General features: G+C 47.7%; 1 protein-coding gene across 1 annotated transcript in view; it reads right to left on the bottom strand.

The window, feature by feature from the left end:
• ADAMTS17 (ADAM metallopeptidase with thrombospondin type 1 motif 17) overlaps window positions 1-22,817 on the bottom strand; it is a 324,757-nt gene that overhangs the window by 12,310 nt on the left and 289,630 nt on the right. Inside the window, exons 20-21 of the mRNA XM_072796801.1 lie at window positions 9,689-9,893; window positions 5,660-5,812 (exon numbers count right to left, since the gene is read on the bottom strand). Coding sequence (XP_072652902.1) covers window positions 5,660-5,812; window positions 9,689-9,893 — 358 coding nt within the window. The remainder of the gene's footprint in view (window positions 1-5,659; window positions 5,813-9,688; window positions 9,894-22,817) is intronic.

Below are 22,817 nucleotides of genomic sequence, written 5' to 3'. Positions count from 1 at the left end.
AGAAATGGGATTCTGATGAGAGACAAGAGATCTGTGGTTGTAGCCAATTGCAAAAAATTGTGCCAGGCATGGGGCTAAGTGCTTTTTACAGATGCCCCACAGAGGGAACCACTAGACTCAGCTGACAGAGGATGCTGTCAAGGTTGGATGAGGCCACAGCAGAGTGGGATGTGGACCTGAGTCATCCTGACCATGCATGCGCCCTGCCCTGGGGTCGCTGGTGTAGCATGTGTTCCTTAGGGGCAATAGCTTCTCTGATTCAATGGCAAGGTTCAGGTAGTGGTTAAAACCCAGGCTGCCATGCAGGGGAGCCACCCCCTCCCTCTGATCCCTCACTCCACACAAAGGTAGCTGGTCTGACAAAGGACACCGGGTGAATGGAGGGGTGGCAAGGGAACGGAATGGGCAAAAGTATCAGCTGTTTGACTCGAGCTCACTTCCATGCAGGCACCTGTCCTGGCAATTTCTGGAGGCTCTGCTGCTCTACAGCAAACTCATTTCTCTCAACTGAGCAGGTATGGGTTCTACACTTTTCTCTGGAACTCCATGACTTGGTGGCAGGCTCTGCTCAACCCATGCAAAGTGCTCCATACCCTGGGATGGGGATGTTCCTGCCCTCTCTCCCTTCTTCCCCTGCTCTGAAAAGCACTGAAATCTGATGAGCCTCCTTTCCTAAGAGTAATACTGAATGGAGGACTGGCTCTCCACCTCCCAGCAGAGTGGTGGCTGCCTCTGTGGTATGGTTTCAGCTCAGAAAAGGGCCCTTCCTTATAGATGTTCAATTTTCCCTTAATAAGGACTCAACTTTTTATTTCACAAGTGAGGAATGAGGGTAGACAACAGGCTGGACCTCAGAGACAACAGATTTATACTAAGGTGTAAATGACTGATATAAAGACCCTAGGGGAACAGGTTTTGATGGGGGTGGTAGTGGAGAGAGGGCAGGTAGATACTTTATGACAAGCATATTCCTGTGATGGTGACAGCTTCAGGCAACTTAGAGTTAGCTCCTTCATATTTCAAGTTAGGAATCTAAGCCTCTGACAGTATTATGCACCTGAAAGAAAGGTAGACTGAGTCAGAAGGCAGGGAGCAGAATTTGGGGGGGGGGGAAGCTACATCACCTCTCTGAGCCAGTTTCCTCATTTGTAAAATGGGGATGGGGCCAAATGAGATAATATGAGTGAATGTCCTTTGTCAATTCTTTCAGCACTAGTATATGTCAGAGGCCACTGTCGCCGAGCCCGAAAGAAACAGCATCACCCTGCACCAGCAACCCCATCTACAGCTTCCCCAGGTGGAGGATCCCTGGGTCCCATAACACTGTGATCACAGTGGCCCAGGGGGACTCAGCATGGCCTAATAGCATTGACTCCTTGTTGGGACCGGCTGGATCACTGTCCACTCACACCTCCACTGTCCACAACAGGTCTGGCACATTCTCTCCTGAGAACAGGAGCTCAGGAAATGCTGGCTGAATCACACAGGCTTGGTGGCAGACCCCCAGCATGGCAGGCAGGCCAGCCTTGCAGAGTGGGGTATGCGTCAGGCCCCACGAAAGAAAGGAGGTATAGGCTTTGGAAGTGGTGTGGGCTGCAACACTTTCTGCAGCAAACCTGTCTCACGACACAAGGTCTGTTCATTCCTAAGGTCATGGAGCTGAAACTCCCGTCTCCCAGCTGTTTGGGGAGAGCACAGTACAGTATAAGTGAGAGCCTCTCCCTGACTTCCTGGGGTTCTGCAGCCCAAAGGCTCTTGCAGGCTTATTTCTTCCTCTGACCTCCCAAGGCCTCTGGGAGCTGCCCTGATTGCCCCATCATAGTCTGAGGCTCGGGTGGGAGGGGCATACCTGGAGGCTGACTGAGGCTTTGGAGTCAGACCAGCCCCCTTCCACAGGACCTCCCCTGGCACCAGGAAATCAGTGGTCACTTTGATCTCTTTGGGGAAAGTGAATGTCATACTCTTAACCCAGAGAGCCAACGGTTTTCTTTAAAAACACCATCCATTACAATCCCCCCAGAATAATTTGTTTCTAATTAGAAACATCCCATCATCTCAGTGGTGATTAATGCCTCTGGTCTTGAAACTGAAACATCTCAACTTTTGATCAAAAGTCATGCTATTTTAGAAAGAAATGTGATTTCCTTCTTTCCCATTTTAAGTGACATCTCCCTGCCCCCGGGTTGAATACCCGGCATTTAGCGGGTGGAAACAACGATTTGCACACATCTGGAAATAGCTGATATCCCAGGAGGGCAGGTCATTTTTCAAACATGGTAGAGAGTAATAATCCCCTCAGCAGGAATGGGAATGTGAGGTCTGTCCCTTGTACAGGACCCTGGTTGGGTTCTAGCCATTTGCTGACACTGAGGGAGGGGGCCCTGCCTCCCCACAGTTCTGGGTGTTGCTCTCAGGCACCCTTGCCAAGCTACAGGAGGACATGGGTTCCAGCCTTCTCCTGAGGGATGACTGACTTCAGTGAGTGCAGGACAGCACCTGTGGCATGTCCCTGGGAGGCCCCATCCATCACCTCCCTGGAGAAAGGCTTAGCTTTCTCAGCAGGACCTTCAGGCTAACAGATTGCTTAGAGGCAAAATGTCAAAGCTTCCAGATACACTGGTGCTCTGATAGCCCTTGGAATTCGGCTGACTTTCCTTCTGGGCAACTTGTTTGAAGCCTTCCAAGTCAGGCATGTGGGAAGCTTGGAGGCTGGTTACAGAAGAGGGTTTAAAAGTATACCAACCCCAAGTGAGTGATAAGGGGTACTGTCCACAGGCCATAGACTGAAGATAAGATGTCAATGGAAAAGCAAATCTAGTCTGAACAAGTGAAAATGCCAGGGTAAGAGCCATCCAGTGGAATCCACTTATGTTGGCTGGTCACCCAGCCAGTGAGGACGAGGATCCCCATGGGGAACTGTATCCTTTACACTCTCCAGAGAAGAAATAGGGGAAAGCAAAGGGCAGATTTCTATAACTACTGTACAGATTTCTGTAGCTGGGCAGGCCAGCCACCCCAGTGATGACAGTGACAGGAGGGAGTAGTGGCAAGGCAAACAGGGTGGAGGGGGGGTCCCACGGTTGAGTTCTGGGAGACCCCTGCACTACCACACTGGCTCCCAGTAAGTTCATGCATACACAGACTTCCAGGTCAGTGTCTGTGGACAAGTTTTCAGCTCCGTAGAACGAGTCCGCCCTGGGCCCTGGCCCTGCCCAGACCTGCTGAGTCCCCTAGCCATGCTGAGTACTCTCCCCAAAAGCTCTGTGTACACCAATCAGATGCCATCAGATATCAGCCCTGGATGGCACCTGAGTTCATTACATGCCATTGATCTTGTTTTTACTGCCAGGGATAAGTGATGAAGCTGGCTGTGGTAAAAAGCCGGCACTGTGGCCTCCCAGTGCCTTACTTTCCAGAAAGCTGGGAGGCATTATTCACCATGGCCTGGCTAGTAAAGAGGCAGGCTGGCTGAAGGCTCTACCTCACCTGGTGTGCTTTGCGTGTGGGAGTTTGCTGGATGGCATACCAGCAGCCTTGACAAGGAGGGGCCCCTGAACAATGGAGGAGGGTGACCAGGAGCTATCAAATCTGGGGGAGCACAGTGCTGAGCTTCTCAGGTACTGTTCACATTCATTTCCTGGTGTTCTGCAGCTCCCTGAACCACAAAGTTCATGGTACTTAAGAAAACAAAAGTATCCATCTGGTCTTTAAAACCAGAATGGTTAGGCTGGAGAAACCCAGGTTCTGGAGAGCCAATGACCCTCTGTAGAGCATGCTGTGGCTCAAAGGTACATCATGGGGCCTCCAAAGTCCTTCTTCATATGGACTGAGCTCTGACCTGGGGTTTGAAAGCTTGGACTCCTCCACAGGTGTGTGGGCAAGTCACTTAATCTCTCTGAGCATCTACTGCCTTTTCTAGAAAGTAGGGCTAAGGACCTGGCTATAGGGCACAGATGCAGGGGGTATACCTCAAAGAGGAAACAATGCCAGATGCCCTCACACCTGATGGGCACATGCAGCCCAGGCCCTCTCTGACCATTCCTCACCTCTGCTTCCTGCCCTGGGATATCTGGGACCAGGAAGGTCATCCTTCACTAGCACAGGCTGCATTGGAGATGTGACCACGGGACCCTACTAATTCCCCAAGTATAATGACAGCTGTATTCCAATCCACACCTGGATATTTGGAGTCCAGAAAATTCTATTCTGCCTATTACTATGCTGGGTAGCTTCCCTTCCACGTCTTTTGACAAATCTGACACAGAACACTCCCAAATGTCAGATCTTCTGATCAGGGAGTAAATTAAAAGGAGGTGGTTTTGGTCTTCCCCAAATTCGCAGTTATCCAGAAGCTGTATTTTAGCACAGCCAGCAAACTGGAACCTGAGAAATTTGGCTTTTATGCACTCCAGGAATTTGGAGGAGCTTGTATTCTGACTTGCAGGGAGGTGGCATCTCTGCAAAGACCAGATCTGGATAAGTTTTGCTTTCCAATGGCCAAACTAACTATCTCTCCTTCCATAAAGTACAGATACAGATCAAATTACTGCCTGGGCCAGGTGGGTAAATCAAAACACATAGTGTTTAGAGGAGTGTAGTGGGGGTGGATGACCAGGGCCCCAGGGAGAGGCGTTAGGCCTGCTTGCCATGGTGCCAGACTTCCAGACGGGGGCCTAAATCCTGATTTTCACACGAAACTGCCCTGTTTTTAAATATTAGTAACTAATTCCAAAATGCTTAAGATATCGTGTGGGCTACACAAAAACCAGGGGCTCTCGGGCCACAAGTGTGCAAACCTTGGAGTGAAGAGACATCAAGGGAAAAGCAAGTGGGGAGTTTTCAGTTGCAAAGACCAGAAAAGGAACATGGACACACTCTAGGCTGCTGTTGGAAATTTTCCTTAGAAAACTAGACATTAGCAAATGTCACTAGAAATTCTACAGTTCTTGGGGAAGGGTTTTCTAGAAGGCCTACGGCTGGTGCTCACGTGTGATGAGGGTACTTACCTCGCCCTCCCACCCCCACCTTTGGGGAAATACACATCCAAGGTAATAGGTTCACAGGTACCAGGTCAATGAACAAAAGAAGAGCTGGACAGCAAAGAAGTTTTCACATCTGATTTACATTCCAGTAATATTTAACCCTCTCTGCAACCCCTAGGCTGTAGGTCAGGCTCCGGAAGATGGCTCTAGCTTTCTGCCACCCCTATCTGCCACCCCCCATAGGGCCCCTATCTGTCTACCCTTGCATTGTCTAGGCCCTCACCCAGGGGTCCTGAAAGTGAAGGGAAGTGCTGTTTGCCCATGAGCCCCCTCAGTGTCTGCCTCAGCCAAGGCTTCCCCTCATGTTTACGAGGCTTTTGCAATGGCCCGTGGCCAAGCCCCCCTGCAGGACGCTGGGGCACAGCCAGCACACAGCACAGGGCAGCCAACTGGCATCCGGAGCACCCCATTTCGTGCTCTAGGGAGCATTGGGTTTCCTTCCCACTGTGTGTGGCACAGGGTCCCAGGCAGGTGCCGAGCTCACAGAGAAAGCAAACCTGCCTGGGAACACTGGGACTGCCTCATTGAATTGAGGCGCAGGGTGATGGCTGAGCTTCTTCTTCCAAGGTTCCCTACGCTGCCGGGCAGGATGGAGATGCTAGGCCTGCGGGACTCACCTTGGACCAGTCCCCAGTTTTCCACTCGTAGCAGCCTGAATAGTCCTCGCACGCCTCCTCTGCTCTGGGCCTCGTGGACGCATCGCATTTTCCTTGCGAGTTGGTGCACGTCACAGTTCGTTTTTGCGTCCCTTTGCCGCAGGTGGCAGAGCACTGCAAGACACCGTGTGGAAGTTTAATCCGGTCTGATTCAGCTCATGTTCCTCAACAGCTGTTAAGTCGCGACGATGTGCCAGACCCCGTGCCGGGGACGCAAGGATGAAGATGCTCCTGGGCATCTAGAGTCTGAGCACATGGTCCCAAGCTGAGACTCCAGCCATGTGGCCGGTGATGGGGGAAGAGCACAGGAGTGGGGAGAGCTTGAAGCACTCAGGAGACCAAACAAGGAATTTAGTGGCCCGCTACCAGGTCCACGAGACCCATGCAGTGGATAAATTCAAGGGGTAAATGCTGGTGGTCCCGGTGAAGCCAGGTAAGGACATCAAAGAAAAGATGTCCGAGGCCCCTGGCTCCTCCCAGCTACCTGCACTCTACCTGGGGCAGCCTGGGGCGAAGGCACAGGCTTGGGGTAGGACAGGGAGAGAGGCAAAGCCAAGCTACAGGTGACTTCCATTTAGGGGGCTGGCAAGCTCTTGCAGAGAGCTACAGTGACTGTTTCAAGCGTGGGTGCCAAGAATGTAACAGAGCAATGTATTTTACTCACTTCCCAGGAGACACTGCAAGATAAAGAGTGCTGTGGGGACCCAGATAGGGCTCAAGGATGACAAATCATGTGTGGGCCCTCAGAGTTCATGATTCCCATGCCCTCAGGCAGCAAGAGCCATGGAAGAAAGGAAGAGAGGTGGGGTGGTGGTGTAAACAGGGCAGATCTGCTCCTGGTATGCTCTCCCCCTGGGCTCAGGGAGGAACCATGCTGGGCTCCAAGAGTCCTTACCCACCTTGAAACGAAGCAGAAGGAAGTTCTCGCGGTCCAGACCTATGACCTTGGGTGGCCGGGTCTGACAGCGTGCATGATCTGGCCAGCAAGAGGAGGTGACATGGCCTGCAAACCCAAGGAGCTCTCCGTCCTATTTGCCGGGTACGGAAGCCCTGTCCCCCACCATGGAAGCAAACACGCAACTTGTGGAGATGGTGGGCTGAAGGCTGCTTTCTGCCACGAGGTACAGACACAATGAGACCCAGGCTCCCAGCTGCTGGGGCCCAGAGCTAGGGCGGGATCAGCTCAGGAGCCGTGGGAGCACAAAATGGAGCCTAGCAATGGGAACGTCTGTTTTCTGCTTGCTTGATTTACATATTATATGTATATGTATATACACACACACACACACACACACACACACACACACAGGAGTGATATTCTTAAGCTACCATAAACTTGATTTTTAAAAAGTTCCACTGTGTCCTCTGGAAAAATGCACATAAAAGACAAATGTTATTCTTTATATTCCTATTGTTAACACTTATCCCAAAATGTTATGTAGCTTTATTTTTCCCGTGAGTTCAGTTCAGCTAGCCTAGGTTTTTTGTCATTGTTGTTGTTTTTGAGACATAGGCTTGTTTTTAAAGAAATACACATGCTTCAGAACTGGTTGTGGTGTCCCCTGGGGGAGCTGGAGAGCATGCCTATTTGGTCCCAGATGTGAGGGGGGGCCTGACTTACCAGGACCTCAGACGTAAGGGGTCAGTCCGAGGCCGGTGTTACCCTCCTGGGCATGATGGGTTGTGGCTGGGAGGGCCGCTGCAGGGAGCCTGGGTTACTGAGTGGGTCATCTCTCTGCTTCTCTGCATGATGCTCCCTGACCATTCATTAGCTCTGCCCTCACCACTTGACTTGTGGGCTCTTCCCTGGCACTAGTACCCATACTACTGGCTCTTTCTTCACTAGAAGCCTACTTCTCACTTCTGCCAGAGTTCCTGCATTGTCTCATTTGATTCTGCATTCTCTGTCCCTTTCCCTTGAATTTCAAATGTCTAGCCTATTTCTTGACCAAACCCTGGCTCAGCCCGTCTGAGCAGCAGCCCATTGGCTGGAAGCCTTAAGTCTTGAGAAATGGGCAGCACTTCAGATGAGGCTTCCTCTGGAGGGACCGAGGACAGGAGACAGTCACTTATCTTTTGCTTCCTTCCTGGTATCTGCTTCTCATTCTAACAAAGCTGGGAAGAAGCTAGGGGGTAGACAACACTGCTGGCTATATAGAGGCAACCCCCTCAACAAAATAAATTTCTCTGCCATGAGAAATTAAAACCCATTTGTTTCCAGAAGAAGAAATATTAGAGGGGCTTTAGCATTGGGGTGCCTGGGTGGCTCAGTTGGTTAAGCGTCTGCCTTTGGCTCAGGGCATGATCCCGGGGTCCTATGTCTGACTCCCTGCTCAGCACGGACCCTGCTTCTCCCTCTCTGCCTGCCAACCCCCTGCTTGTGTGCTCTTTCCCTCTCTCAAATAAATAAATAAAATCTTAAAGGGGCTTCAGCATGTGGTGAAGCAAGAGAAATACCAGTCTGGTGAGCATCTGGTGAATGAGGGCAAGATCTGATTCTAAGTTGAATGTTCAGAAAGAGGCATGTGGCTCGAGCCTGGACTGAGCCGGAAAGTGACTGATTGGCACCGACACTATTTCAGCATTAGGATCAGCTACACACAGAGATAGAGACGTGAATAAGTTCTATTTCTTTAACTCTTGCTTCAATCCTCTTACATTTTCCAATCTGGTGTTCTTTAATGCTACAGTGATAGTTGATAATGTCAGGCTTGGTTATTCTGTTAAGGACATTTTTTTTCCTGTGAGAAAGAGTCTGAATGGAAAATTTATGGCTTTGATCTGATTAAAGTGTAAGTCTTGTTTAGATCAAAAGCCAGGTGATCAAGGACCTCAGGCTCATGGTGGGGGTGGGACAGACCGCATGCCTGTCCCCACTCCTCCAGCAAGTAACCTGTTCCCTCCACAAGAGGTCCCTTGAATATTTAACATATAAACCTAAGCACATATTAAAAAAATCAAAAATTTTAAACTCTCTCTTTTCCCTAACATAAACAGCAGGTTAGAGACTCAGGTCTTTAAATGGGTATATGTCAAGGTCCATCTGAAAGGTAAACCTCATTTCAGAGCAGTCAAGGGCAGACTTTTCGTTCATTAAGAATGGGCTGAATACTTTCTTATTCAAAATAATTCCAACTGTTTGGCAATAAAAGGGAACTTTAAAAATATTTTCCACACTGAAGAGTGTCTTGGATTTAGCCTTTCTGACTTTCCTAGAACACAGTTAATGGAGGACCTGAGGGAAACTTGCCCTTTATTCAGTTATTTTTTTGTTTTATGGCCAGTCAAAATCATTAATGCAGGGTCAACACAAAGCCTTGAAGGATGATATTACCAAAGATAAAATATTTCCAGAATTAATCTTCAAAGTTAAAACTTAAGGCTTAACTGACCTCTTTCCAAAATGTTTTATGGCATGAGATGTGTGACTCCAATTACATACTAAAAACTGTCCCTCCCAGTGTCTGCTTGTCTCTTATCATCTACAGAGACTGACACAGAGTTCAGAGAAAGCCTTTGAAACCACCTTCCCAATCTGATCACACTAGAGTTCCGATATACCAAAAGAAAATTAAAAGGTCAGTTGGTTGGTTGGTTTGTCTGTCTACCTACCTATCTAACTACCTATCAACCCCCAACTCGTTCACCCAACTACTCAACCACCAATCCATCCAACCATCCAACCAACCATCTTTACATGAGAATTTTCAAAGGAAATGGGATCAAACTGCAGTATATATTACCAAAGCCACAAATGATCAAAGACATATTTTCCATGTTTGTTTAGCCACACTGTGTCATCTCAGATGGAATTTAAGAGTATGTGAGTGAGGATACATCTTTTGGTTATCTGAGGGCTGGCAAGGACTGTGATACTTGGGTTTGAGTCACAAAGACTATAGAGGGAAAGGCACCATGTTGGGATCCCTGTGGACAAGACCCAGGGGCCCTAGTGCTGTGTTCAGCATTGGCAGCAGCCCAGACACCCACCTGTGACCACTCAGAGGCCTCCCAGATGGATAGGCAGTCCTGGCCTTCGCAGCTCTGCACTGGTGCTGGCCGGGGGCCCGGGCAATAGAGGGGCCGTGTGGTGACGTGGGTACCGTTCTGCAGCTGGTATACACATGTCACCTCTCGATGCTGGATGCCCTTCTCGCAGGTTGCTGAGCAGGGGCTCCATGGGCCTGCCACCCACCTGTTCAGGAGGAGGAAAGACAGGAAGAGAATAACTGGGTGGGGAGGCCAGCTTCCCCAGAGGGCCTTCCAGACACATCATGGAATCTTGGGCCTGTAGGGTGAGGGAGGGAAATGTACTCAGAGAGCTTTGCAGTCAACTTTAGGAATAATTCTAACTATTAGAGCAGAGGGGGCCACATGAGTTGAGTGGTTCAATGGCTTATTCAAAACAGAAATCCTACTGCGTACAACACCTCTCTGACAGATTGAATTATTGTTCCCAAGTGGTCACTCTCCTTTTAGCGGGATCACATATCCCACCCACTGTCTACAACATGCTTTGTTCAATGGGGTGTGAGTGGACATGAAGCTGGCCATGTCCCAGCAGAAGCTTTGAGTGTGATTATGTGGTTTGGCTCTGCTTCTCTCCATTTCCTGCCCTCTGACATGAGAATAGCAAGTCCCAACATGGGATGCTCCGACAGCTGAGTTCTGTAATAACAGGACACTGTTGTAAGCCATTGAGATACTGGGGTTGTTTTTCACTGTGGCAAAACCTGACTGGTACAGCCCTTGACAGAAGATGCTCCAGTGCCAGCATGGACACATCAGAACCAGGTACTCCCGGCTTTCTAAAGAGTGGAGGGCCTTTTTGGGTGGGGACTGTCACTCTTGAGGAGGCAACCTGTGAATGTGATGAGACCGATCTGTTGAAAGTGCTCAACTAAAACTTGGCCTACCTCCCTTATACTTCAATGACCCCAGTTCTACCAGAGTCTCTGCTGACCTCAGGGTGTTAGAAAGAAGCTGAGAAGTTGGAAATCATGATTTCTCAGGACACAAGTGGGGCTTTGAATGACTTTTCGGGGACACAAAAGGACTCTCTCCTACTCTGGTCCCTGCACGAGCCTTGGGTCCTCCTAGCTCCCAGGAGCTCACCACTTGACAAAAAGGCTCAATCCATGGATGGTCGGCTCTGATAGCTGTTCAATTCTTCCTCTTCAGTTGGAACAGTCCTAAGCACCTGAAACCAATCTGATCATGCCATCCTACTGTTTAGAAGCGTCGGTAGTGTCTTCCCACTGGCAGGGTTCTTTAGGGGATACTGGATGGTGCCAATTCCCCCTCTTCATCTCCAATTCCAGCTTACTTGCTCATTCATCCATCCCAGCACAGCATACTCACTGAGGGTTTTGCATGTGCCAAGCACTGTTCTAGGTTCTGAAGATAAGGCAGGGAACAAAACAAAGCCCTGCCATCTGAATCTTACAGACAGTAAACCAAGGAATGATATACAGTGGAACATAATACAACTGACCATATACAGGGTGTATTATATATGAATAGAGAAGATGCCACATGGTGGTTAAGTGCTTCAGAGAAAAGTAAAGCAGTATAGGACAGACCAGGGAGGAGGTGAGGGGTGAGCGCTTAAGGTGGCAGGGATGGCCTCACAGATAAGCTGACGTGTGAGCAGAGTCTAGAAGGAGCAAGAGAGTAAGTCATGTGGTTCCTTGGGAAAAGACTTCCAGGCAGAGGGCACAGTGGGTGCAAAGGCCCTGGGGAAGAACATGCTGGAAGGGCTGAGGAGCAACCAGGAGTCCAGTGTGGCTGGGGGAAGGGCGAGGGAGGAGGGGCAGAGGGAGGAACATGAGAGAGGACAGGGTAAGATCCTTCAGGCCCTGGCTGGTCACTGTGATTCTTGTTCGGATAAGATGCATTCCTGAAGGGTCTGGAGAAAGGAGTGATGTGGCCTCCAGACTTGGAGAGGGTCACTCTGGCACTGGGCAGATACCAGTCTACAGGGCAGCAGCAAGAAGACCAGGGAGAAGGCTACTGTACCAGTCCAGCAGGAGAGGAGGGTAGCTTTTACCAGCTAGGGGGTGGTGGCAGTGTTTGGGCTAAATGTTAAGAAGATGGAGCTACCCAGGCCCCTCTCTCCACCCCTATATTATTCCTCCTCATCCCTTAGAGCAAGCTCAGGCCACCTCCTCTCCCAGCCCCCTTGGTAGAGCTCATCACTGTCCTCCACACCCCCAGGGACTAACTCCAGGGAGGCCCCTCTTCCCAGACCCCTTGGCTATGCTGTAGGATGGCAATGACTGTGCCTACCCTGTGGTGTGAGGACAAGGGACATATTGCCTGTAAGTTGCTTCCACCAGTGCCTGACACACTTAAGCCTGTATAATTCTTAGCAATTGTTCTTTAATTCCTCGGTAGGAGATGATGAAGTCCCAGAGGGCAGTGAGCAAATCTTGCCCCCATGTCAGCACCTGACAACTGATCAACACCATAAAAACTAAACCAAATCTTACCCATTTCTCCTCGTTTTGCTCTTTGGAGTAACACGATTGCCTTCTTAAATACTTAAATATATGAAGATAGCTCTTTTGTTCCCCCTTCTAAGCTTTCTCTTATCTTGATCAAAATAATTTGCATGTGGCAGATTCTGCACCTTTGGTTCTAATTTTCTAATCAGTCACTACTGTTCTCAAAATGGATTGCTTTATGTGGGCAAAATAGCCCAGATGTGGTACGAAAGCAGCAGGAGAGAATGTGATGAGTTTCTCCCTCTTTAAAGGGAGGCTCTGTATTTATTAAAGCCGCTCAGCTCTAAAAAACACTAATTCTATTTTTCAAGCAAGCAGACTGCACCTCTGTTAGCTCCTATGACTTCTCTTTTTTCCTCCTGAACTGACTCTCAGCCAGATCTCCTCTGTCCTGACATTTTGCAGTTGATCTTGTGCATACAAATGTCAGGCTCTAGGTTAGACCTGCTCAGTGCTACCGTGGGGAACTCCAATGTGAGAAGAGTTTTGTATCCCCCTCTTGTCTTTTGTATTTGCTGTGCTTTCTGGGGCCAACCTGGAGCAGGACCCCTATGTCACACTCATGGGAATGTCACCTGCTGTGCATGTGCATGCTGTTGGCCGGAAGGTGCCAGTATCTCCATCCCGGAGCACGGCCAGAGCATGTGCTCTAAGTGAAAATGCAAGGTGACTTGTGTCTACACAAAGGTCACATCCCGGCAGCTGGGAGGGGGCAGGGATGGGGAAGAGCTGGGAGAGGTTCAGCAGTCTTGCCTCAGACATCTCCTATGCCTCCTGTTCCATCACTGACTGGAAATGTCAGAGCCATGGGGATCAGATTCCCGTAGAGCTCTTGCCAACCTTCCCTGTTTTACTTTCCTTTGCCTCTGGGATCTCCGGTGTATTTTAGGTGCTTTGCGAAAGGATGACAGAATGGAACACAGCCCATGCATCCCCTTGTCCCTTTCCAGAATAATCCTTTGACCCCCCTGCAACATTCCTCCTTGCTGTTGCCCAGAGTCTGGCAGAAGAATGGGTGACATAGCCCCAAGCATGTGCAAGCATGCATGAAACTGAACTATGGTCTGCCCTGCTTCCTAAGGGGGCGGGGGGTTTCTCTGTCTCCTGGAGCTGTGTAAAAGGGGTTCCCCCACTCCCCTCCTTGGAGGGCTAGTTACTGTCAGGCATACTGGGAACCTGGTGGGATTCAAAACAAGCCCTGTCTGAGGCCAAGGCAGCCTCCTCAAACCACTGTGGTTCTCATGGATGATGGGATGGGGTGAGAAGGGGGCACAGATGTACTCCACACCTGCAAGTCACATATGGGGCAGCTCACGGCACATTCCTAGCTCTCTGCCCCATTGCCCTTCCTTCTCCCACTCCTACTTCCCAGCTCTATACAGGGTTCAGGACATACAGATGCAAATATGGCACAACGCCTCAAGAACAGACAACCAGCCAGCCAGCCAGACCATTAGTGTACGAGGCTCACTGGGCAGAGATGAGCACAGGGCTGCGGGAGCATAGGGAGGCATCTCACTCCAAATTGGGGTGAGTTTGGGGGAGATGATATCTGAGCAGATCCTTAAAGCACAAGCAGACGTAGCTGGAAATAAACTCAGCTGTTGTATATTGTTTTAGTCAGGGGGCCCTGTGTCATTCTAATACGTGATGGATTTAAGAACAGTGACAGGAGTGTTGAATCACTATCCTGTCACCTGAAACTAATACTACACTGTATGTTAACTGGTTAAATAAAAACTGAAAATACAAAGAGTAATAGGAAAATATTTGGGTGCTCTGGTTCATGGAGCATTATTCCCTATAGCCAAAAGTAAGCCAAGTGGGTCTTGGTGGATAAATGGATAAACAAAATATGGCATGTACGTACAGTGGGATAGTATTGATAGTATTCAGCCTTACAGAGGAAGGACATCTTGTCACAGGCTGCAGCATGGATGAACCTGGAGAACATTATGCTGAGTGAAATAAGCCAGTCACGGAAGGACACATCCTGAATGATTCAACTCAGGAGAGGTGATGGGAGTAGTTAGATTCATTGAGAGGAAAACAGAATGGTAACTCCCAGGTTGGAGGGAATGGGAAGTTTGTGTTTAATGGGTGCAGAGCTGCACTTGAGCAAGAGGTAGAGTTCTGGAGACAGTCTGTCGTAATGGGTGCAAAGCTGTGCCAAATGTGCCTAATGGCACTGAACTGTACACTTAACAATGGTTAAGGTGGTAAATTTTATGTTTATTTTATTACAATTTAATTTAAAAAAGTGATGGTTAGTAATAGGGAGTAAATACTGACAAGTGAGTAAGGGACAAGGAAGTGAAGCGTTTCCCCACCCCAGGTAGGCAATGATGAGAGAGCTCTGTGCACACACCTGGTAGCCATGAGGCATCTGTGCAGAGCATCCAGATGTGCTTGCTGCAGGTGATCAGAGCTACTTTTCAGCTAGATTATTTTTTTTCCTCCCAATCTTGACAAATGGACAAATACCTCAGTGAGGTGTAGGAAGAAAAAAAAAATGACTTTCTGGATACTTTGGTTTTGGTGGCTAAAAGAAATCATTTCACCAGAACGAGTGGGGCTGCAGGAAGCCCGGGCTGCAGGGATGGGCAGTGGGACAACACCATGCAAGTAAACATCAGAGGAATATCCTATTAATTCCAAGTCCAGGAATTTGAGAAAGGAACAGCTATTCCATAAAACAATTCATATGGCAATGACAACTTTAGTGCTTTTTTTAAAAAATCATGTCCCCTAAACACCCTAATAGTGACATGTATTAGCTAAGTTTGAGTTTGCAGATCTTAAAAGCAGTATAACTATTTCTTGAGGAAGCCACCATTCAAGCTGCCCTTCCTCAGTTGCTCTGGAGTTAGGAAGGACTGGATTCCTTTCCTGTCCAGCAGGAAACAGACTCTGGTCCTCCACACATGCTTCAAGTCTGAGCATCCCAATCAGCTCCTATCTGAGCTCTTGTATTCTTATTTTTGTTGCTGCTGTAGCAAATTACCATAAATGTAATGGCACAAGGCAACAGATTTAGTATTTGATGCTTCTGGAGGTTGGAAATCTGACATGGGTCTCACTGGTCTAAAATAAATGAACTGCTCCTAGAGCTGGTTCCTTCTGGAGACTCTAGAAAGACTTGCCTTTTCCAGCTTCCAGGCGCTGCTCTAGTTCCTTGGCTTGTGGTCTTTTTCCCTATCTTCAAAGCCAGCAGGGTCAGGTCAAGTCCTTCTCACACTGTATCGTTACAACATTCTTGTCTGCCTGCCTCGTCCACTTTTAAGAACCTTTGTAATTGCACTAAACCCATGCAGATGACACAGGATAATCTCTCTATTTTAAGGCCAGCTGATTAGCAACCTGTATTAGTTTGCAGGCCTGATGAAGAAAGTACTACAAGTTAGGTGGCTTAAAACACTAGAAAGGTATTCTTTCAGAGTTCTGGAGGTTAGAAGTAAAAAATCAAAGTGTCAGTAGGGCTGGTTCCTTCTGAGGGCTATGAGGGCTCTGTTCTATGCCTCTCTCCTAGGATCTAATGACAGCTGGCAATCCTTGGTGTTCTTTGGCTTGTACATCTGTTACTCCAATCTCTGCCTCTGCCTTCACATGGCGTCTGCCCTGGATCTTTGTATCCTTACATAGCTGTCTTTCAAAGGACTCTAGTCAGATTAGATGAGGGGCCTACATTACTCCAATATGACCTCATTTTCACTAATTATAACTGTAGTAATCCTATGAACAAGGTCATGTTCTGAGATACTGAGAGTCAGGATGTCAATGTGGTTTTATTTTGGTGGGTGGATGGGGTCATGATTCAATCCATAACACAACTTTAATTCCAACTGCAAGATACATTCACGAAGGCAAAAGAAACAAAAGCAAAAATGAACTATTGGGACTTCATCAAGATAAGAAGCTTTTGCACAGCAAAGGATACAGTCAACAAAACTAAAAGACAATCTACAGAATGGGAGAAGACATTTGCAAATGCAGATAAAGGGCTAGTTTCCAAGATGTATAAAGAACTTATTAAACTCAACACCAAAGAAATAAACAATCCAATCATGAAATGGGCAAAAGACATGAGCAGAAATCTCACAGAGGAAGACATAGACATGGCCAACACGCACATGAGAAAATGCTCTGCATCACTTGCCATCAGGGAAATACAAATCAAAACCACAATGAGATACCACCTCACACCAGTGAGAATGGGGAAAATTCACAAGGAAACCACGAATGTTGGAGAGGATGTGGAGAAAGGGGAACCCTTTTGCACTGTTGGTGGGAATGTGAAATGGTGCAGCCACTCTGGAAAACTGTGTGGAGGTTCCTCAAAGAGTTAAAAATAGACCTGCCCTACGACCTAGCAATTGCACTGCTGGGGATTTACCCCAAAGATACAGATGCAATGAAATGCCGGGACACCTGCACCCCGATGTTTATAGCAGCAATGTCCACAATAGCCAAACTGTGGAAGGAGCCTTGGTGTCCATCGAAAGATGAATGGATAAAGAAGATGTGGTTTATGTATACAATGGAATATTACTCAGCCATTAGAAACGACAAATACCCACCATTTGCTTCGACGTGGATGGAACTGGAGGGTATTACGCTGAGTGAAAAAAGTTGGAGAAGGCCAAACATTATATGGTCTCATTCATTTGGGGAATATAAATTATAGTGAAAGGGAATAGAAGGGAAGGGAGAAGAAATGGGTGGGAAATATCAGAAAGGGAGACAGAACATAAAGACTCCTAACTCTGGGAAACGAACTAGGGGTGATGGAAGGGGAGGAGGGTGGGGGGTGGGGGTGAGTGGGTGACGGGCACTGAGGGGGGCACTTGACGGGATGAGCACTGGGTGTTATTTTGTATGTTAGTAAATTGAACACCAATAAAAAATAAATTTATTATTAAAAAAATTCCAACTGCAACCCTCTGATTTCCCTCATTTCCCTTTGACATATAACTCAGCATATTCATGAGTTCCAGGAATTAGGATACAGACATGTTCTGGGGGGCATTATTTTGCCTATCACAAATCTATCACATTCACAATTCTAAGAAATTTCAGCTTCTATTCAAAATACACTTTGTATTCAAATCTTGATATTTTAACTAGGTAAAGACCTTGTGAAATCTGCTGAAATGTGACTTAGTTGTTACAAAGAAAGAATGGCATATTCAAGATCCTATTCTTTTGACAGTCATTTTATGTTGAATATAAAGTGAATCCCAAATACAGACACCAGGTCATTCATTTTGAACAACCTCAAACTGAAAAAAAAAGGTGTGAGATGTATTTCAACACAAGAGGTGTTCAAACTAACAAGTGCTGTGTCTATGGGATTTGGTCAACTTTATTCATCTCCAAAATGCATCAGTAAGAAAGATCTGGCACTGGTTGAGCACCAATCTGCACCTATCTCTGTGCCAGGGATGTTCCCTGCATTAGCTAAATTAACCAAAGGAAGGAAATAAGATGCCTGTATGTGATAAACTGAGCAGTTGTTCTGGAGACAGACAAATACGAGCATAGATAGGCCACATGTAAAACATCACAGCATAAAAAGAATGATGGGAAATAGACTAGAAGCTCCAAGAAGCTGGGATCCCTGGGTGGCGCAGCGGTTTGGCGCCTGCCTTTGGCCCAGGGCGCGATCCTGGAGACCCGGGATCGAATCCCACATCAGGCTCCCGGTGCAGGGAGCCTGCTTCTCCCTCTGCCTGTGTCTCTGCCTCTCTCTCTCTCTCTGTGACTATCATAAATAAATAAAAATTAAAAAAAAAAAAAAAAGCTCCAAGAAGCTGCAAGGCAGGTTACAGAGAGAATGGCTACTGTATAAAGTACAGCTGCTTTGATCGACTTCAGCTTATATGTCCCCCAGACACATGAGTGCCAACTTTACGCCAAGTTCTAAACCAAGGGCTGGGCACTTGGCTCAGTGTCCCTGCATTCACAAAGCTCAGGCCAATGTGTGGTCCTTGAGGAGAAATAGAAACATATAAACAGACAATTTATTCACTATCTGATAAATGCTGTGGAGAAAATGGAGCTTGAGTTGGGTCCAAAGTAAAGTTGGCCAACCAAAGAAGCAGGCCTCAGTGCTCTCATAGGGAGAGCCTACCCGTGATATGCCAAGGAGTGAGAGAGTGCAGCTGCCCAGTTTGGGATGGCTGGTTCTCACGGAGTACTTAAAGATGGGTGGGAGAGAAGTGGCCTTGGGTGTCAAGAACCTTGGTGCAAGATGATGGCTTTCACTGAGGCAGTGGTGGAGAAATGGAAAACAGATATAAAACTATTTAAGAGTGAAGCTGACAGGGCTTTGGGTATGTGGGGTCAGAGACAAAGGACGCAAGAGTTATGCTTAGGATTCCAATGGGCTCAGAGGAGGCCAGTTATGCTTCCACTCTGAGGGAGAAGATGTGGCCTGGGGGCAGAAAGGTGGGCATCACTTTGAGAGGGTCAGGTTGAGGCGGCCACTGGGTAGCTGAGTGGTGCTAGGAAGGATCAGAGGTATGGTCTGGGGTGGAGACACAGGGTGGGAAGTCATCAGCAAGAAGGTCATGGTAGAAAGCAAGGTAAGGAAAACTCCCCCCAGGAGCTTCTACAAGGAGAAAAGAAGACAGAGGACAGATGGCAGGGGTGGAAATGCAAGCATCTATGATTGGAATAAGGAGCCAGAGAAGGGGCAACCAGCAAAGCTAGGGAGGGCAGGAGGACTGTTCAAGAGATGCCAGGCAAGGTTAGGTTGGAGGAGGCCTGAGAAGTATTCTCTGGATTTAGCCACAAGGAGGTGTTACTGACTTGGGAGAGGCCCCAGGAAGAAGGAGATGCCAGTGGTGTAAATGCACAATGGAATGAGGGTAGAGAAGAGACACTTTGTGGATGCCCCTTAAACAAATCTGGTTTGAAGCCTACTGAGTGGGCTCTATAGATCTCAACCTTGGGATAATGCCCAAGCTTTGGAAATGAGGCCTGTCCTCATGGTAGAGGTAATGGAGTCATCTCTTTACTCTCACTGAGGCTCTGGTCAAGTGGCTGCACATGGAAGGAGCATGAGTGAGAGGGGACATCTGTGTGAGAAGGGAAGTGCTGAGAACTGAGGGGTGGAAGCATCCAGAACAGACAGGGAGCTTCCTCTCATGGATATGTCTATCTAGAAGGGCAACCCCTGCCCACTGGCAGAAATTCGGGAAAAGTCATCCTGAGCCAGATGGCAGAGCAGGTGACCTGTCAGGGACCTGCACAATATCTAAGACACAGGTGGCTAGCAGGGGCAGAAGGCCAGAGACCAGGTGAGTAGAGAGAATGTGTGAGGGGAAGGCTGGGACTCAGCCAGGGCTCACCACCATCTCCACCTTGGGATGTGGTGGTAGAATCCAGGCCAGTTGTCTAGTCTAGTTTGCTAAAGGGTCTGACCTTTGACAAGAGTGATCTTGTCTACCACTAAGCTAGGAAGGATTCAGGAAGTGTGATTTGGAAAGCCAGATAGATCAAAGCTCTCTCTTCTCATTTACTCTCTACCAGAAGAAAATGTGTAAGCATAGGCTCACATTTTCCCTCTGGTGGGTCAGCTCTGTATTCTATATGGGCATGGTCACCCCTCTGCTTTGTGATTTGGTCCTTCCCCACCGCCATCTTGCTTTGCACCAACAGAACCACCAGAGGAAGGCTGCTCAAGGCCAGTGGTCTTGTGTCAGAGATGGAAAAACCACCTGGAGAGGTGGCCAGGTTGGCCCAAGGCCCACCAGTAATTAAGAGGCGGAGGTCTTCTGTGTCCCAATCCAGGGCTTTGTTCTTTACTTATACAATTATGCTTCAGGTCAGGGTACACCTGACCACCTTCATCAAGATGCATTGTAAGTCAAGGGTGCCCACGTATTTTAGTCATACATTCTCAGATTCTCAGGAGCCCACATTCAGGACCTGGACTTGGATCTTCACTCCACTGACTCACCAGCCATGTGGTCCTGGGCAGGTCAGTGCTCAAGGCTGTTTCCTCCTCTATAAAATGTCAGTACCAGTTCTCATCTCACAGGCTTGTTGGAGGATTGGTCCAGGTGGTCACTGTGACATGGTCCAGGCCCAGATACTAAATGCAAGGTAGGTATAGCTCCTGGAGAGATGGCTGGCACAGAGGATGCCCCAAGGAGTGGGTCTCTTCCCATACTCCCTGGACAGGGCTGCTGTCCATTGGGCAGTGAGAGTGTGGCCAAGGGAATGCAGACATCTTGCTCTGCTTTCCCACGGATGACAAGGCCTTCCCCAGGGCGCCCGAAGTTTCGGTCACCACGCTATGCTACATGCCTAGGGGTGAGGACACATGGCAGAGGCTGGCTGGCCAAGACCTGGATCTCCCGGGCCCCTACCCCATAACACCAAGGAGGACTGGAGGCAGCATCAGACTCCCATCTGCCCGAGTGGCTCTTACTGCTCAAGGCAGATTGAGGCCAGCAACTCCGTTAAGAAAACAATCAAAATACAACTTTAACATGTGCCATTTATAGTCTCTGAAGATATGTGGCTGCTTTTATTGAACAGATGTCTGTGAAAGAAGGAGGGGGGTGAGGAGCAAGGACTGGGACTTCACGAGCTCAGCTGTGATGTTATCCCGGGGGAACGAGAGGGACGCTTTACAGCTGCACATTTTGTTTCAACTCAGCGTTTCTCCATCTAAAACTTGAGAATTATGAGTTCTCATATACATTTCCCTGAAAAGTAATATTATTCGCATATTTGTTTTTTGAGGGAGGAAATGAAAACCTGAAAGGCATAATGAGGAATGAATATGCTAGTCTGTGAATGTGAGCTTTTTCTGGGCTTGAACTCTCTTAGGTCAGTCCTGAGAATCAAGATGGGTGACTGGCCACGATCTGAGAACTTTCCACATTTTCCTGAAAAGATCTTTGAATCACTGTGGTTAATTCTCATTTTCTGGGGAAAGAATGACAAAGAGAGGAAGGGAGGGAGAGAGGAAAGAGGGAAGGAGGGAGGAAGGATGGAAGGAAGTGGGGAGGAGGGAGGAAGGAAGGAGGGAGAGAAGGAGGGACTTCAACACTTAGAATACAGTTGAAGGGGTAATGTTTTAAAAATGGTTTCTCTTAGAGGGGGTGTGTGTGGGGATGGGTGAAATAGGTGATGGGGATTCAGAGTACACTTATGATGAGCACTGAGTAATGTATGGAAGTGTTGAATCAGTATGTTGTACACATGAAACTGATAGAACCCTGTATGCTAACTATGCCGGAATTAAAATAAAAAAACCCCATATGCCTTAGCTGTCATCTTCCATGTCCCCTACCTCCATCCATCTCAGCGCTAGGCAATCACTAATCTACTTTCTATCTTTATAGACTTGCCTCTTCTGGACATTTCATATACATGGAATCCTATAACATGTAGTTCTTTGTCACTGGTTTCTTTTTTTTTTTTCTTTTTCTTAGCATAATGTTTCCAAAAGCCATGTATGTTGTAGCATATAGCAGTACTTCATTCCCCTTCATTGTTGAATTGCATGGCTATACCACATTTTATTTATCAGCTCATCAGCTGATGGGCATTTGGGTTGTTTCCATGTTTTGGCTATTATGAGTCATGCTGCAATAAACAGCTGTGTATAATTTTTTGTGTGGCTAGATATTCTCATTTCTCTTGGGTATATTCCAAGGAGTGGAATTGCTGGATGATATGCAGACTGTATGTTTAACAAATTGAGGAATGCTAGACTTTTCCAAACAGCTGCACCATTTTGTATCCCTGCAATAGTTCATGAAGATTCTAAGTTCACCACATCCTTATACACTTGTGCTATTGCCTGTCTTTTTTTTTTATTATAATTATAGTCATCCTAGTGGGTATAATGTGGTATCTCATTGTAGTTTTGTTTTATCATGGCAAAAGATACATACCATGAAGTTTAGCATTTTAACCACTTTAACATGTACAGTTCAGTGGCATTAAATGCATTCACATTGTTGAACAACCATCACCATCATATTCCAAACTTATATTCTTCCCAAATTGAAACTCTGGACTCATTAAATAGCTACCGGGGATCCCTGGGTGGCTCAGCGATTTAGCACCTGCTTTCCGCCCAGGGCATGATCCTGGGGTCCCAGAATCAAGTCCCACATCAGGCTCCCTGCATGGAGCCTGCTTCTCCCTCTGCCTGTGTCTCTGCCTCTATCTGTCTCTCATGAACAAATAAATAAAATTAAAAAAAAAAAAAACACAAAAAAACCAATAGCAACCTATTCCCTTTTCTCCCCAGTCCCTGGCAACCACCATGTGTTCTGTCTTTAGGAATGTGATGACTCCAGGTACCTCTTGTAAGTGGAATCATACAGTATTTGCCATTCTGTGAATGGCTTACTTAGCATAATTTCTTCAAGGTTGTAGCATATTGTAGCATATGTCAGAATTTCTTCCTTTCTTGGGGCTCCTGGGTAGCTCAGTTGGTTAAGTACCTGACTCTTGATTTTGGCTGCGGTCCCGGGAGGGAGGCTCCGCGGAGCCCGGGAGCAGAGACACTGCGGGAAACCGCTGGGCCCCGCAGCTTCCAGGAGTCTCCGCCCCCGTTTGCTGGAATATCTTGACTGCCCCAGTTT

The sequence above is a fragment of the Canis lupus genome, chromosome 2, assembly GCF_048164855.1.
Source record: "Canis lupus baileyi chromosome 2, mCanLup2.hap1, whole genome shotgun sequence".
Classification (NCBI taxonomy): Eukaryota; Metazoa; Chordata; class Mammalia; order Carnivora; family Canidae; genus Canis; species Canis lupus.
Note: the sequence above shows the minus strand (reverse complement) of the source record. Positions and strands in the feature narration are given on the sequence as shown.